Source organism: Phalangium opilio, unplaced genomic scaffold (assembly GCF_054372755.1).
Source record: "Phalangium opilio isolate 3A_F unplaced genomic scaffold, DU_Popi_V2 ptg000105l_1, whole genome shotgun sequence".
Taxonomy (NCBI): Eukaryota; Metazoa; Arthropoda; class Arachnida; order Opiliones; family Phalangiidae; genus Phalangium; species Phalangium opilio.
Genome location: NW_028324207.1, coordinates 1071608 through 1085749, shown reverse-complemented (window position 1 = coordinate 1085749; position 14142 = coordinate 1071608). Strand labels below are relative to the sequence as shown.

General features: G+C 37.1%; 1 protein-coding gene and 1 long non-coding RNA gene across 5 annotated transcripts in view; one reads left to right on the top strand and one right to left on the bottom strand.

The window, feature by feature from the left end:
• The window catches only part of LOC149625137 (zinc finger MIZ domain-containing protein 1-like), an 84293-nt gene extending 73525 nt beyond the window's left edge, over nt 1-10768 (top strand). For 3 of the 4 annotated variants that reach the window (XM_089851923.1, XM_089851926.1, XM_089851927.1), the window contains 10 exons: nt 982-1026; nt 1801-1999; nt 2086-2787; nt 2853-2997; nt 3079-3425; nt 3536-3966; nt 6822-6979; nt 7054-7185; nt 7272-7954; nt 8826-10768. In XM_089851923.1, coding sequence (XP_089708049.1) covers nt 982-1026; nt 1801-1999; nt 2086-2787; nt 2853-2997; nt 3079-3425; nt 3536-3966; nt 6822-6979; nt 7054-7185; nt 7272-7954; nt 8826-9017 — 3034 coding nt within the window. In that variant the 3' untranslated portion in view covers nt 9018-10768. The remainder of the gene's footprint in view (nt 1-981; nt 1027-1800; nt 2000-2085; nt 2788-2852; nt 2998-3078; nt 3426-3535; nt 3967-6821; nt 6980-7053; nt 7186-7271; nt 7955-8825) is intronic. The other variant, XM_089851924.1, reaches the window with a different exon arrangement.
• A 369-nt stretch (nt 10769-11137) lies between these two features.
• LOC149625136 (uncharacterized) lies at nt 11138-13236 on the bottom strand. The gene is made up of 2 exons (XR_016374563.1): nt 12842-13236; nt 11138-12272 (listed from the first exon to the last, which is right to left on the bottom strand). It is a non-coding gene; the product is annotated as an uncharacterized LOC149625136 (long non-coding RNA).
• Nucleotides 13237-14142: the final 906 nt, after the last annotated feature.

The following is a 14142-nucleotide window of genomic DNA, read 5'->3' as shown; positions in this document are numbered from 1 at the left end:
TAAACTTTACAGTTTTTATTATGTTTACGTTTAAATCTCTAAAATTAATTTTTTATGATGACGTCAGTTAAATATTTACTCAGCTTAATCCTTAACCAGCTAGCTGAGCAAAATTCGAAATTTTTCAATCCAAAACAGCGTATTTAAATCAACGTGATAGACCTTTTTCATTTAAGTCCCGAGATCCGAGCCTTAAACCCTTTCCTCGTGTAAAAAAAACGAATAATGAATTATACTAACAAAGCTAGACTGATTAAGCGCGAGACTATAATAAAATTAGTCTAGGTCATAACTGGCGCGCGGAATTTGATCTCACGCGCGTTTTTATTTTTTTTATTTTTGGGACATTCGTTTGATAAGAGTTAACGAGGGAATGTTAGGGGAATGAGAAATATCCGGTAGGCTAATAACAATCTTATAAGTTTTATACGCATTACTTGAATTTGCGTGAACAATATTTAATAGTACCTGAAAATCTTGGTAAAATCAGAGATTTAAAAATGCTTAACAGGAAATTTGATATATAATTTTTAAATATATACCACTACGTCATCACCATCAATAAAGGGGTAGTGACACAATTAAAATTAATTTTTTAAAGGGTTAGTAACCCAACCAAAAAATTAAAAAAAAATATATATATATATATATAAATAGGGTATTTTGCTAACTTTCGCCAGACTTACGATAAATGTTGGGGAGCCTCAATATAGAAAATGCATAAGAATTCGAGCCAAGAAAAATCATTTTCTATTTTTAGAACTTCGCAAAGAGCCTCCACTAGTCACTTACTTAGTCAGAACACTTTTTCTTCCCCCTTTGACAAATATTTCTGAAAATAAGATGTTTTTTTTATATATATATTTTGTAACTTACATTGGCTTTTTTTTGTAATTAGAAAAATATGGTTTGCAAATTTTAAATAATTAAGACTTAGCGCGAGGTTTAAATTTGTTTGTATTTGTCTTTAAATTCTTTCAGTAAGAATACGACAGGTAGAAGAAAACCCAGAGTTAAAAACAACAGGTGAAAATACCTACATATTAACTCCAAGACAACTTTTTTTAATATTCTTCAAATCATTTGAAATTTTAAGGGGGAATTTTAAACGTAGTTTTAATGATTGGTCATAAGTTGATAATAAAGCCCTTCCCCGTAAGTTTAACTTTCTATGCTTTGAAGTAATGTAAGCAGTCGATGCTTTCGTTACGGGGTATTTCTAGAAAGGGTAATTACGATGGAACTGTTCTATGGGCAATCAATTTTACCACAAGGGACACCCTTCTAAGCAAGTTATGATTGGAGTGTTTTAAGGATGACCCCTTAAAGCAAAACGCGGGTCCATTGGAACCCCTACAAGTTGACTTTCCTCCTGAACTCCGGGTTTACCTTGGCGAAGGCAGGATGCATTTGTGGGCGGGAACAATTATAAGTGCACTTATAAATCCCGCCCACAAATGCATCCTGCCTTCGCCAAGCTAAACCCGGAGTTCAGGAGGAAAGTCAACTTGTAGGGGTTCCAATGGACCCGCGTTTTGCTTTAAGGGGTCATCCTTAAAACACTCCAGTCGTACCTTAGTGTCCCTTGTGGTAAAATCGGTCATTGATTGCCCATAAAACAGTCCCACTGTATTACCTTTTTTGAAACGCCCTGTACTGCAGAAACGAGTTGATGCTTACATTATTACAGAAAAGCGTGGATTAGTTCAAACTTTTGATGGGTTTATTATTTACTTATGTTTTTATGAGTGTTTCTAAGCCTTAATTTGTTTCTTTTTCTGTTTGTTTCTTTCTTGATAGTTATGGAGGTGGCACAATGGGAGGTGGTATGATGACCAGCGGTCACGGTAACGCGCAGGACTTCCAAACTCCAAATTCGGCATTAAGTACGGCGGCGCTTGTAGCGGCGGCAACTGCAACCGCAACTGCAACTGCGAGTGTCGTGGCATTGCAAGAAAGGCAGCACCAAGAAGCCGCAATGTCGGCGCAATACGGACAAGTAATTTTCGTTTTTCATTATTCGATTGAAGGTCGCTTTAAGTTTAATGACCTAAAGTGACCTTTATGAATTTACTTTCGTTCCAGATGCAGAATATGCAAAATCCACAGTTCCAAACGGGGGCCTACGGACCCCCACCGGGTATGGGCCCCCAACGTCCCGGTGGTATGAACTCTTCCATGGCCGGGGGTGTCGGAGGTCATATGGGTAATCATAACGCCCCCGGAAATAACCCCATGATGAGTGGAAATAACCCCACAAATCAAATGGGACCCATGATGCCCCTAATGGGTAAAAACCCCATTCAGAGTATGCAAGGTATGGCCTCCCCCATGCAACAACATCAAGGTGGTGTGTATCCCGCTGGAGGACCCGCTCCTGGAGGTGGAAGTGGAAGAAGTCGATCGGCACCTTACCCCCAAGGGTATCCTCCTCAAAAACGTGGTGGGGCCCAGCAACCGCAGTATAATCCTATGACGCAACAATACGTCCCGGCCTCACCTTCGATGCAACCATACGGACCACCCGCGGGGTATAACCCTCAATATCAAAGCGGACAATTCGGCAAGCAAGCGCAACAACCCTATTCGGCTTCCTACCCACCGCAACAACAACCTATGAGACCTTCCATGAGGCCGCAGTCGGCCCCTGCCCCTCCTTATGGCGCGGGACAACCCCAACCTGGGCCTCAGTACTATCAACAGAGCCAAATGAATGGGGGACCACCTCCGCAGACGCAGTATGACCCGCAATATGGGGGCGCCCAGTATGGACAACCTAATATGCAGGTATGTTCAAAATAGACCTTATTGGGGACTGTTGTTTTCTTACAGTTGAATTACTTCCATTGCAGCGAAACCTAAACTATCAACCGTCCCCAATTCCTGGTAATCCTACACCGCCCTTAACCCCCGCGTCGGGAGTACCACCTTACTTATCGCCCAACCCTGACTTGAAACCTTCCTTCCCGGACCTCAAGCCGCCCTTACAACCCCAAAGTAAGTACAATTACAGCCATAGTAATACTTGCGCGAGGACAAAAGTACAAGTGGTTACAAGAATTGTTTTTGACCAATCAGAAGACGACGAATTACGGTTAACGTTCCCCGTTCGTGACGGCATCATCCTAGCTCCATTTCGATTGGAGCATAACCTGGCGGTCAGTAATCACGTCTTCCATTTGAAGCAGTCTGTTCATCAGACCCTGATGTGGCGGACGGACCTCGAACTGCAACTGAAATGTTTCCATCACGAAGATCGGCAGATGAACACCAATTGGCCCGCTTCTGTACAGGTCTCTGTCAATGCCACGCCCCTGACGATAGACAGGGGGGAAAATAAGACGTCGCACAAACCTCTTTATTTGAAAGAAGTCTGTCAACCCGGTAGAAATACCATTCAAATCACGGTCACTGCGTGTTGTTGCGTAAGTACCATTGCTTAAACTTTCTATTATATGATGTTACTGTACAATATTGCTATCAAAGTAAGTCTACAGTGCCAGTAACAAATTGGATTGGTTTTTACGTTTTTTAGTCTCACTTGTTCCTTCTGCAATTGGTTCACCGTCCAACGGTGCGTTCCGTTCTTCAAGGCCTCCTACGCAAACGCCTGTTACCGGCGGAACACTGCATAGCCAAAATCAAACGCAACTTCACAAACGTGGCGACGGGTTCTTCGGGAGGTACAAGCGGGGGTGGACCCCCGGGTACTGGTGGTGGAAATGGCGGGGGAAACAGTGTATCTTCCAATTCCGGTGGTGTCGGTAGCGGAGGAAATAGCGGAAGTGGCTGCGAAGACGGCGTCGAACAGACGGCATTCAAGGTCATACTCAAGTGTCCCATTACTTTCAAAAGGATAACTTTACCCGCCAGAGGACAGGAGTGTAAGCATGCGCAATGCTTCGATCTTGAGTCGTACTTACAGTTGAACTGCGAAAGGGGATCCTGGCGATGTCCCGTTTGCAAGTAAGTACTATGTTAATTAAGGGCTTGGAATTTAAATTTACGCGCCCGTTTTCGCGAGTGGGATTAGTTCAACTGTAGTTGTCAAGTTGCTCTTTATATTAAGGATAGTACGCGCATGGATGAAAAAAAACTAACAGGGATAAATCACGGCGGTAAAATGTTTGTTCGAAACGCACCCACGCGGCCGAAATTATAAGAACCGGAAACATTCAATTTACCGATTCAATCACGGGGTCAAGTCGGTTGTTGTTTCATCTGCTTTTTGTACCCACGTAATCGTAACCACTCGGTAGCTTTGAAATGTTGAATGAAAATCAGCATAAAAGCAGAAGCCTATTAGCAAAAGCGGATTATGCTTTTTCCATAGCTTTGGCCATGGATTTCATGATATTCCCGAAGTAAAAACTAAGCAGACGAACAAAAAAGCTTTTAACCAATCATGAGCCCCTAACCATAGATAACCTCTTTAATGCCAGACCAATCGGCGACGGCTATTACTATTTCTTGCATATGGGATGGGACCTCGACTCGACGTCGCCGTCGAGATAACCGGGAAGCCCGCAAGGCGAATTTGCGATATCATTCGGTTGGCGTTATAAAATATTCAACGTTTTAAAGCTCAAGTTTCGAAATATTTTTAAGACATTTACTAAGTCTTCAACTAAATATTATAAGATTTTCTTTAAATTTCAACATAAATATAGCTCTGCGAATAAAATTAGACACAAAAACTACACTTAGCCTTGGCTAGATATCAGCGGCTGAGGCCGAGCGGCGCATCTCGAGCCGCCGGCGGCCGCGCTTGCCGTAACGGCGAGAACAGAAAAATACCTCGTTAAAAAACAGATGAACGGCGTCTTAAATAGTCCAAGCAAAAGCTACCCAGATTGATAACATTTTAACGCCTTACTCCCAAATAATCTTTGGTATTGTGAAAAGTTTTATCTAAAGAATATTTTAGACACCCTACTCATTCTTTATAGTTGTTCTCGAATTAAGGTACGTGGTAAATCGGTTCTTTAGGCGGAAGGATCGGATGGATCCGAAGGAGCCGCGTTACTGAACTATTTCCCTCCGCGTAGGGGGAGGTTCTTTCCTAGGAGCTTAGAGAATATCGTGTAGCTCCCCCAGGCGCATGTTACGTACTTCATGTGTAAAGCCTAATCGGCTTCTGCTATTAGGCTTTACACATGAAGCCATGTATCTGTTTTTTTACGAGGAATGTTTTCTGTTCTCGCGGTTACGGCGAGCACAGCCGCCGGAGGCTCGGGAATCGGGATACCGCTGTTACCTAGCCAAGGCTTAGTGTAGTTTTCGTCGAGTCTACTATAATTCGCAGAGCTATTTTTCTGTTGAAATTAACAAAAAAAACTTATAATATTTAGTTGAAGACTTTAAATGACTCGAAAAGTTTCGAAACTTTAGCTTTAAAACGTTGAATATAACGTATGCAAGTTACCAACCCTAACAAATCATACGAAGATTCTCAAACGTCTAAAGTTGGAATCGACATTTTTAAATTAAAGTTCCCGAGGTTACCACGAGATGGCAAAATTTCTATAAATCTACTTCCGAATTTGAATCGGTAAATGAGCTAAAAAAATAAAATCGAAATCAAATCTGGCAGCCTTGTTGGTAACAAACGTGTTTCCCTCTTAAGCTTTGTCCACATTGAGCTCGCGCTCGCGTGTTCGCGCCTTCGTTTATTCGCATCTTCGTAACAGTACATGAAAAATATTTGCCCTACTGTTCAGATACACGCAAATATTTTGCTTTTCCTATTCTGAGAGCCAATGAAATTTGAGAAATCATTGCGCCATCTACGTTCACCATATTTATTAATAGTGACTCGACTGAGCTGCACGCTGCTTCCGCCATTGTGAAAAAGTGATAAAAACAAAACTAATCGCCTCCCTCCACACCCCACCCGTACTCTCGTCTGTGATTGGTGCTTATCTCGCGAAGGCGCGAAATTCTTGGCCTAGTCGCAAGAAATTTGCATCTTCGCGATATGAGGACGCAAAGTAACGAAAACCCAATTTGGACAGCAGAGCGATATTGCAAACAAGCGCAGCGAAGATGCGAACGCGCAAAATGTGTCAGTCTGGACAGGCCTTTAGTAATGTAAAGTCTACGAGTTTGATTTATCCCTGTTAGTTTTTTTTCATCCATGGTACGCGGCCCTACTTTGTGGCGGTTTGTTACTTCATCTAATTGAAGTTATAGGTATATCTGAGAAGTTGTAAATTGAACATTTTGGCCAATTATAGACAAAGGCATCGTACGATTTTGTTCAAATTTCGGATGATAATACATTTTAGTATGTTAAACATGTGCATGAAATTTCACGTGAATGTGCAATGCGGTTGCAGAGATACGTCTGACCGAAAGCCAATTATAGACAAAGGCATCGTACGATTTTGTTCAAATTTCGGATGATAATACCTTATAGTATGTTAAACATGTGCATGAAATTTCACGTGAATGTGCAATGCGGTTGCAGAGATACGTCTGACCGAAAGCCAATTATAGACAAAGGCATCGTACGATTTTGTTCAAATTTCGGATGATAATACCTTATAGTATGTTAAACATGTGCATGAAATTTCACGTGAATGTGCAATGCGGTTGCAGAGATACGTCTGACCGAAAGCCAATTATAGACAAAGGCATCGTACGATTTTGTTCAAATTTCGGATGATAATACCTTTTAGTATGTTAAACATGTGCATGAAATTTCACGTGAATGTGCAATGCGGTTGCAGAGATACGTCTTACCTAAATTGTCAAGCGCAGTGTTAAACGCGTTATTTCAATTCAAACAAATGTCAAGTAATGGTAACCATTACCTATAGTAAACCGGCGTTACTGGAGGGTCTAGAGGTTGACCAATACATGTGGGGTATCCTAACGAATCTAAGCAACTCTGACGTGGAAGAAGTGACTATTGACGCGACGGCCAGTTGGAAACCTGTCCCCATTAAGACCATCAAAGAAGAACACGATAGTTCCGGTATGTCCCTTATCAAAATTACGCCCTCTGGTATCAACTAGACTTTGTTAACATTGCGTTAATGACGTTTATAGATTCGTGCAATCCTCATAAACGTTTCAAAGCCATGTCCCCGGGTAGCATGACAATGCCCACTACAAGTACTTGGGAAATGGGACAAGGGTTATCACCGTATTCATCTTCAATGCCATTACCGGAAATGCAATGTAAGTACTCGTATTCTATCATAAGTCTATGATAATTCCCAATAAGTTGTCGTTGTCTTATAAATGTCGGGTTATATGTCTTTTAGCATTGTCAAACGGGGGTTCTAACGTGTCTAACGGCGTGAGTGGGGGAGGGGGCAGTTACGGGGGAACGGGAACGGCGACTAGTTTCGAGTTTCAATCGCAAGCGTCGGATTTCAGTAGTCCGTTATCGCATTTGAACGAAAGTGTCGCGTCATTGGACCCTCTCGCTGCCATGGAGAAATCCTTGAACCATCACGAACTGCAAATGACGTCAAATAGCATTCACGATCACAATAATCAATCATCTTTACGCGGTGGTCCCGCCACGACAACGCCGACGTCATCGAGCGCGAATCAATCGCAACAACAACCATCGACCCCAGGGACATCGTCATCCAATCAAAGTAGTTTAATGCAACACGGAGGACCCCATACGCCGCACACTCCTCATACTCCTCATACACCTCATACCCCCGGCAATTCCGTGGGTGGACCCCCTAGTGTGCCCCCGCCTTCAACGGGAGGGCAACCAATGAATGAGAGCAGTAATTCCAGTAGCAATGGCAACGCGGGAAATACTCCGACACACGGTGGTGGTGGTGGTGGCGCAACTGGAAATCAACCCCCTTCCGCCGGAAGTAGTACCACGACGGACTCTTTGTCGCACGCCCCTGACCTCAGTGATTTGAACTTTGACCCGGCTGCTGTTATTGAGGGTGAAGGTCAAGGTCAAGAACAATTAAACGTGAGTACTTTGCTTTATTATTTTATCCTTTCTATATGTATTAAATTTCCATATAGCGTTAAAAGCAAGGATGATTAAGAGTGGAGTGGAAATAGAGAGTTGTATATCAAAGATAATAAAGAATAGTGTGGCAGTATACGCCTGGGATATGTAAAGTTTATATGTATGCGCCATAAAACGGAAAACCAAGGATGGTTAAGTGTGGAGTGGAAATAGAACATCTTGGTTGTTTATAGCAATGATAATTAAGAATAGTTTGTTATTTAGATTCATGGTTTATTATTTTATCCTTTCATATGTATTAAATTGCCATATAGCTTAAAAGCAAGGATGATTAAGAGTGGAGTGGAAATAGAGAGTTGTAAATCAAAGATAATAAAGAATAGTGGTGGCAGTATACGCCTGGGCATAAGTTTATAAGATATGTTCCATAAGTGTGTCACTCGTTAATGAGAGCTTGTCATGAAGTGACGTAGGTGAAACGTCATAGATTCTTGTAAAGCGACGCGTAGCGAGGCCTTGTCAAAGGCTTAGTACAGACTAAAGAGGAGGATGGACTGCAAAACCGAGTGTAGTCAATTCTCACGTCGTTCTTGAACTAGCTCTCATTAAGCCTCTAACATTACGAAGTATGGGTAGTGACATACTTATGGAACATACCTTATAAACTTATGGCCTGGGATATGTAAAGTTTATATGTATGCTCCATAAAACGAAAAACCAAGGATGATTAAGTGTGGAGTGGAAATAGAGCATCTTGGTTGTATAAAGCAATGATAATTAAGAATAGTTTGGTATTTAGATTCCTTAGTAGTATTATGGCCAAGGTTTTAATAAATCATCTCTTTAATTTTGACGCGGTGGTAATTAGCTCCTGCCCGAAAGCGTGGTGGACCCAATGGAACTGCTTTCCTATTTAGACACTCCCGAATTAGGGACGACGTCATCAAGTTCTAGCGCCACCACAACGACCAGTAGTAGCACGGCGGGTAGTGGAGTGGGCGGGGTCACAACCTCCACGTCATCCGCTAGTGACGATTTACTCGCGCTCTTTGAATCCTAACAAACTAAAAACAAAAAACAAAATGGTGGAATAATGAAAAAAATTCTCATTGACAAACATTGTACAAAGGTTCGTAACATTAATTTAAAAATCATGAAAGATGCAACACCCGACCTTTACTCAAGGTCATCCTATAAAAGCAGACGTGAAAGACTTTGGATCTTAATTTAAATAAACTAAGTCCCGCCCCCTTTTAAGGTCATCCTAATTGTAAGGATTAGGACGTTATGGTGACGTCACCGCGCTCTAAAACGAATTATAAGTATTTACTTAAAAAAAACCGAGGAATGATTTTTCAGGAAAGGTGTATCGCGAACGCGCGCGCGCGCGCGGTTGTGACGACTTAAGAGGTCGCCTGTGATTGGTGCGCGCAGTATTTTCGGGAAATTGACGTCAGTGACGTCATCAAGTATTAAAATCCGCGCGAAAAACAGTTTATATATAGATATATCAAAGCCCATATGTGAGAAATCTTCAAAAATATGAAAAAAAAATACCTAAAAATCAGTTTTTAAAAAATAAACATTTATTAAAAAAAAAAAAAAATAAAAAATAAATTGACATTTTTAAACATCGGAGGACGTTTTGGTGCGATCGAAATTTACACAAGAAAAATTTGAAAATTTAAGATAAAAGACTTGGACATATTTAAAATACAAAATTTTCAAAATTAAAAAAAAAAAAAAAAATATTACACACAAGTTTTTTGAAAATTTTCAAAAAGAAAATTTAAAACAAACCAATTTACCTCAACAACGTTTCCTAGCAGACTAATTTTTTTAAAAATGAACAAAAAAAAAACAAGAAAATAATTCAAAAATTCTCAAATTAAAATCCTCCTTAAGTTTTTTTTTTTAAAAATTAATAATTATGGTTTAAAATGAAAAATTTGGAATTACTAAAAAAAATCCAAATAGTTTTTTAGTGGCTTGGAATATACTAAAAAAAATTTCATATTTGAAAAATAAAAAAATAAAAAAATAAAAATGTTTTTAAAAATTATTCTTTGGTGCTTTCCAAGTTGCTAAACGACTATTTTTTAATTTTTTTTATTTTTTTTAGTTATCAAGTAAGTAGCTCTCTGTAGTTTTTGAGTGGCTTATAAAGACCGGAATCCATATTTTTTTGGGAATTCGAGTTGTCTAAGGCTAAGCCACTCAAGAACTATATAAATAACTTAAATAAACTTTTATTTAAAATTAAAATCAAGGCAAATTTCTATACAATGTAGAAATAAATACGCGAAGAAAAAAATCAATTAAAATACAGTAAAATTTAAATATATGGGAAATTAAAGTAAAAATAAAATGAATTTTTATGCAAAAAAAATAAATAAATAAAAAACAAACAAACAATTTAATATAAACGACTTTATCCCATGAAATTGTATAAAAACAAACAAACCCATAAATAAATAAATAAATAAAACATGAATATTGTTGTACAGTTATGTCAGCCGCTAGTGAGGGTACGAGTAATTCATAATCATTTTATTTAATTAATTAAATTTAAATATTGTTAAGATTTTTCACAAGACGGAAGTTGTTTTTTTTTTTTAAAAATAGAAAATTGCATCTTCTATTTTTAATTCTTGGTGGGAGAAACAAACAAACAAACAAACATACAAACAAAACGACAATAAACAAATACCTATAATTTAAAAAAAAAATAATAATAATAAAAAGGAACCCTTTAATTTGAATTAATTTAAAATAATTAAAAAGAACCCTTTAATTTGAATTAATTTAAAATAATTAAAAGGAACCCTTTAATTTGAATTAATTTAAAATAATTAAAAGGAAACCTTTAATTTGAATTAATTTAAAAAATAAATAAAAAAGAACCCTTTTGAATTAATTTAAAAAAATAAATAAAAAAGAACCCTTTAATTTGAATTAATTTAAAAAATAAATAAAAAGGAACCCTTTAATTTGAATTAATTTAAAATAATAAAAAATAACCCTTTAATTTGAATTAATTTAAAATAATAAAAAAGAACCCTTTAATTTGAATTAATTTAAAAATAATTAAACAATAAATCTCCTTCAAAAAAATTAATTCCAATTTAATTTAAATAATTAAAATTAACTGGCGTTTTAATTGGGGAAATATATACATAAAAATTAAATTAAATTAAATCAAGCCAAAGAACTGAAAATAATTAATTAAATTACTAATTATGGAAACCTTAATAATTAGTAATTGTTAAGCAGCCAGCGTTGTTGTCGAAAAAAACAAAAAAATGTAATTTATGTTAAAAAAAAAAAAACGTAGAAATTAAGAGAAAAAAAAAATAATAATAAAATCCTTGTACAGTTTGTGCTTAAAAAATATATTTTCCGAGGGGTACATCACTCTGTTGATTTATAAAAAAAAATATCATCAAATAAATTATTGGGATTAATTAATTTAATTAATCTCAATTTTAATTGCAATTAAAATTAATTAACAGAGACACAGGCGAATTAGAAATAATTAGAATTAGTTTAGTCTCAGTCTCTCGGAGTGGTTTGCCCCTTGGATTAATTGATTTATTAAAAGAAAAAAATCTACCCATAATTAAAAACAAAAAACAAAAAATAAATATTTTTTAAAAAAAAAACATTTTTCAAAAACGTACATCGCGCGAAAGATAATTAAAAAAAAAATAAAATGTAAATTTGAAAAAAAAAAAAAAAAAAATCAAGTTGTTAAAAATTTTTGGGGCGAAAGTGAAAATTAGTTATAACTATCAGACAATATAAAAAATACAAGAAATTTCAACAACAACAACAGAGTAAATAAATAAACAAACAAACAATTGTGGCAGCAAACGAGTTAAAAAAAACAAACAAACATACACATACATAAAAAAGTGATTCCAGGTTTTTGGGGTTTTTTCTTTTTGAAAATTAACATAAAATGTTCCCATAAATCTTCATAAAAACATTTATAAAAAAAAAACAAAAACAAAATGGCACTGGTTGTCGTAAAGGGTTAATCCATCTTATTAATTAATTAATTATATGAGAATACCTAATTTAAATAAATAACGAGGTAAAAACAACTAAACAAACAAACAAACAAACAAACTTGGAAACTTATAAAAAAACAAAAAAACAGGAATAACTATAAAGGGTTGTTCAGCGAAAAACAAACAAAAAACTATGTAAATATTGTAGTTATAATAATACGTGCTTGTTGTCAAAAGTACAAGTGTTTTTATTTATTACAGCCAGCCTGATGGGTTGACTTCAAAATACTTCGGATAATAATCTACGCGAGGATACAAATTAAATCGTCATTCATCAGCGAATTTCTCATTCCGTCGTACAAATAACTAGCGAAAATTAACTAATAGCCTTATTTAATTATTAAATTATTATTTAGTTTCCATAGCAACCACGAAAATACCGTTAATAGTATCATGGTAATATGGATTCCCATGATCCTGTCGTTTCTTAGCTTCCACAAGGACCACAAAGCATTTGGCTTAGGCGCCCATTGAGGAGAGAAAAATGTGACTTGTAAAGCCCCAATTTTGTGAGTGGGGGCTATTTGAAAGGGAAACTGGTATGTTTTTACTCTTTGCCCTGCAGTGAAATTTCAAGGTCACCGACCATTATTCAGGATTGGGGGCTAAAGTTTCTTTTCCCCATGTTTGATGTTAATATACCCCCTGATCTCGCAAAAAATAAACAAATTTGCATAAACCACGCCCCAAAGATAGACAAATTTGCATACATAGATCAGGGTTAATATTTATTTCAGTCCGACACATAGCCCAGTATAGAGCCCCTCCCTCCAACACGTAACGAAAAGTTTAAAATATCTTATTGGCTCACTTAAACTACGTTTTGATGACGTTGCTGACTGGGACGGCGAAAAATACGTAATTCCATTTTACCTCTGTCGCTATGACCCGCCTCTTCTTTCATACCCCTCCGTACCGTGGAAGGGGGTCCGGGACTTTCACGCGCGCCCAGTTTACCCTGTTCTGCATTCCTACTTCTAAAATTAAATCTATCCCTGCTACTAGATATAACGTAAATAATACGTTAATATTTACATATGTCAATGATACCACTACTACTACCTTTCCCTAGAAATCTGCCGCAAATCCACATGTGTATCATACCGTTTTCCATTGGCTGCTGGCAATTTGGCACCATTGAGATTAAAGAAGGCATAGGTAAAGAAACTTTCGTTATCGCTCCAGGAAAAATACTCCTTGGAATATACCATTGGTGGAAGTTAAAAGTGACGGCGTTAGTGTTGTCTGCTTATATTTTTGGGAAAGTCTGGCTGCGCCATAGAGATAGGAACATATATACCTCTAGAGTCACAACATGGAAGCGTCCCCATAGACTTTAACCTTATCATTAGTGAATATACAACGTTAAAAACAGTATACTTTATCAAATACACCCAGCGCCATCTGTGCAAAAACGGAAGAACTATTTTGATATATTTTCAACGGCGTAGTCTGCTACCGTGTCTTGTGCGTGTATTGTATTCTAGCAAATTCGAGGGAAGTGATAATGAATTAATTAAACAAATTGATGGTGATTTGACAAGTTAGTTAAACAAACATTTTTTTTTGGAGTGAATGAACGAATCATGAATGCTGAATGTAAAATGTACGTATCAACTAATAAATAAATTCAAATTATAAATAGACTACTATTGTCCTTGGAATAAAATCAGTTTGGTCAGTCGCTTTCTAATATTCTCTTTTCATTTTCTCGATCATATTCATTGCTATTTTCCTCAGCCAGATATCTGTGTAGATGTTTATTGCCTTTTTAACAATGTGACTTAAATGGTGGTTCCATCCCGTTAGAGTGGGAAATATGTTTTCATGCATTAAGCATCGTCTAACAAACACTTAAATATACTTTGGAAACATTTATTTAGATAGTTAAGAACAAATAAAATAATATAAGGTCCGTCAACTGAAAAAAGTTTGAAAAAGTTACAGATTTACCGCGAAAAGTTCATTTTTCCCGCCAAAAAGTCGTTTTTAGCGCGAAAACCTTTTTTAGCAACGCCATCTATTTGTAGCTCGAATAATATTTTAGTTAAGAATATCGCCGATAGTGGCGCTGGTGTCGAATGATAAAGTTTACATGGTTTTAAAAAGTGC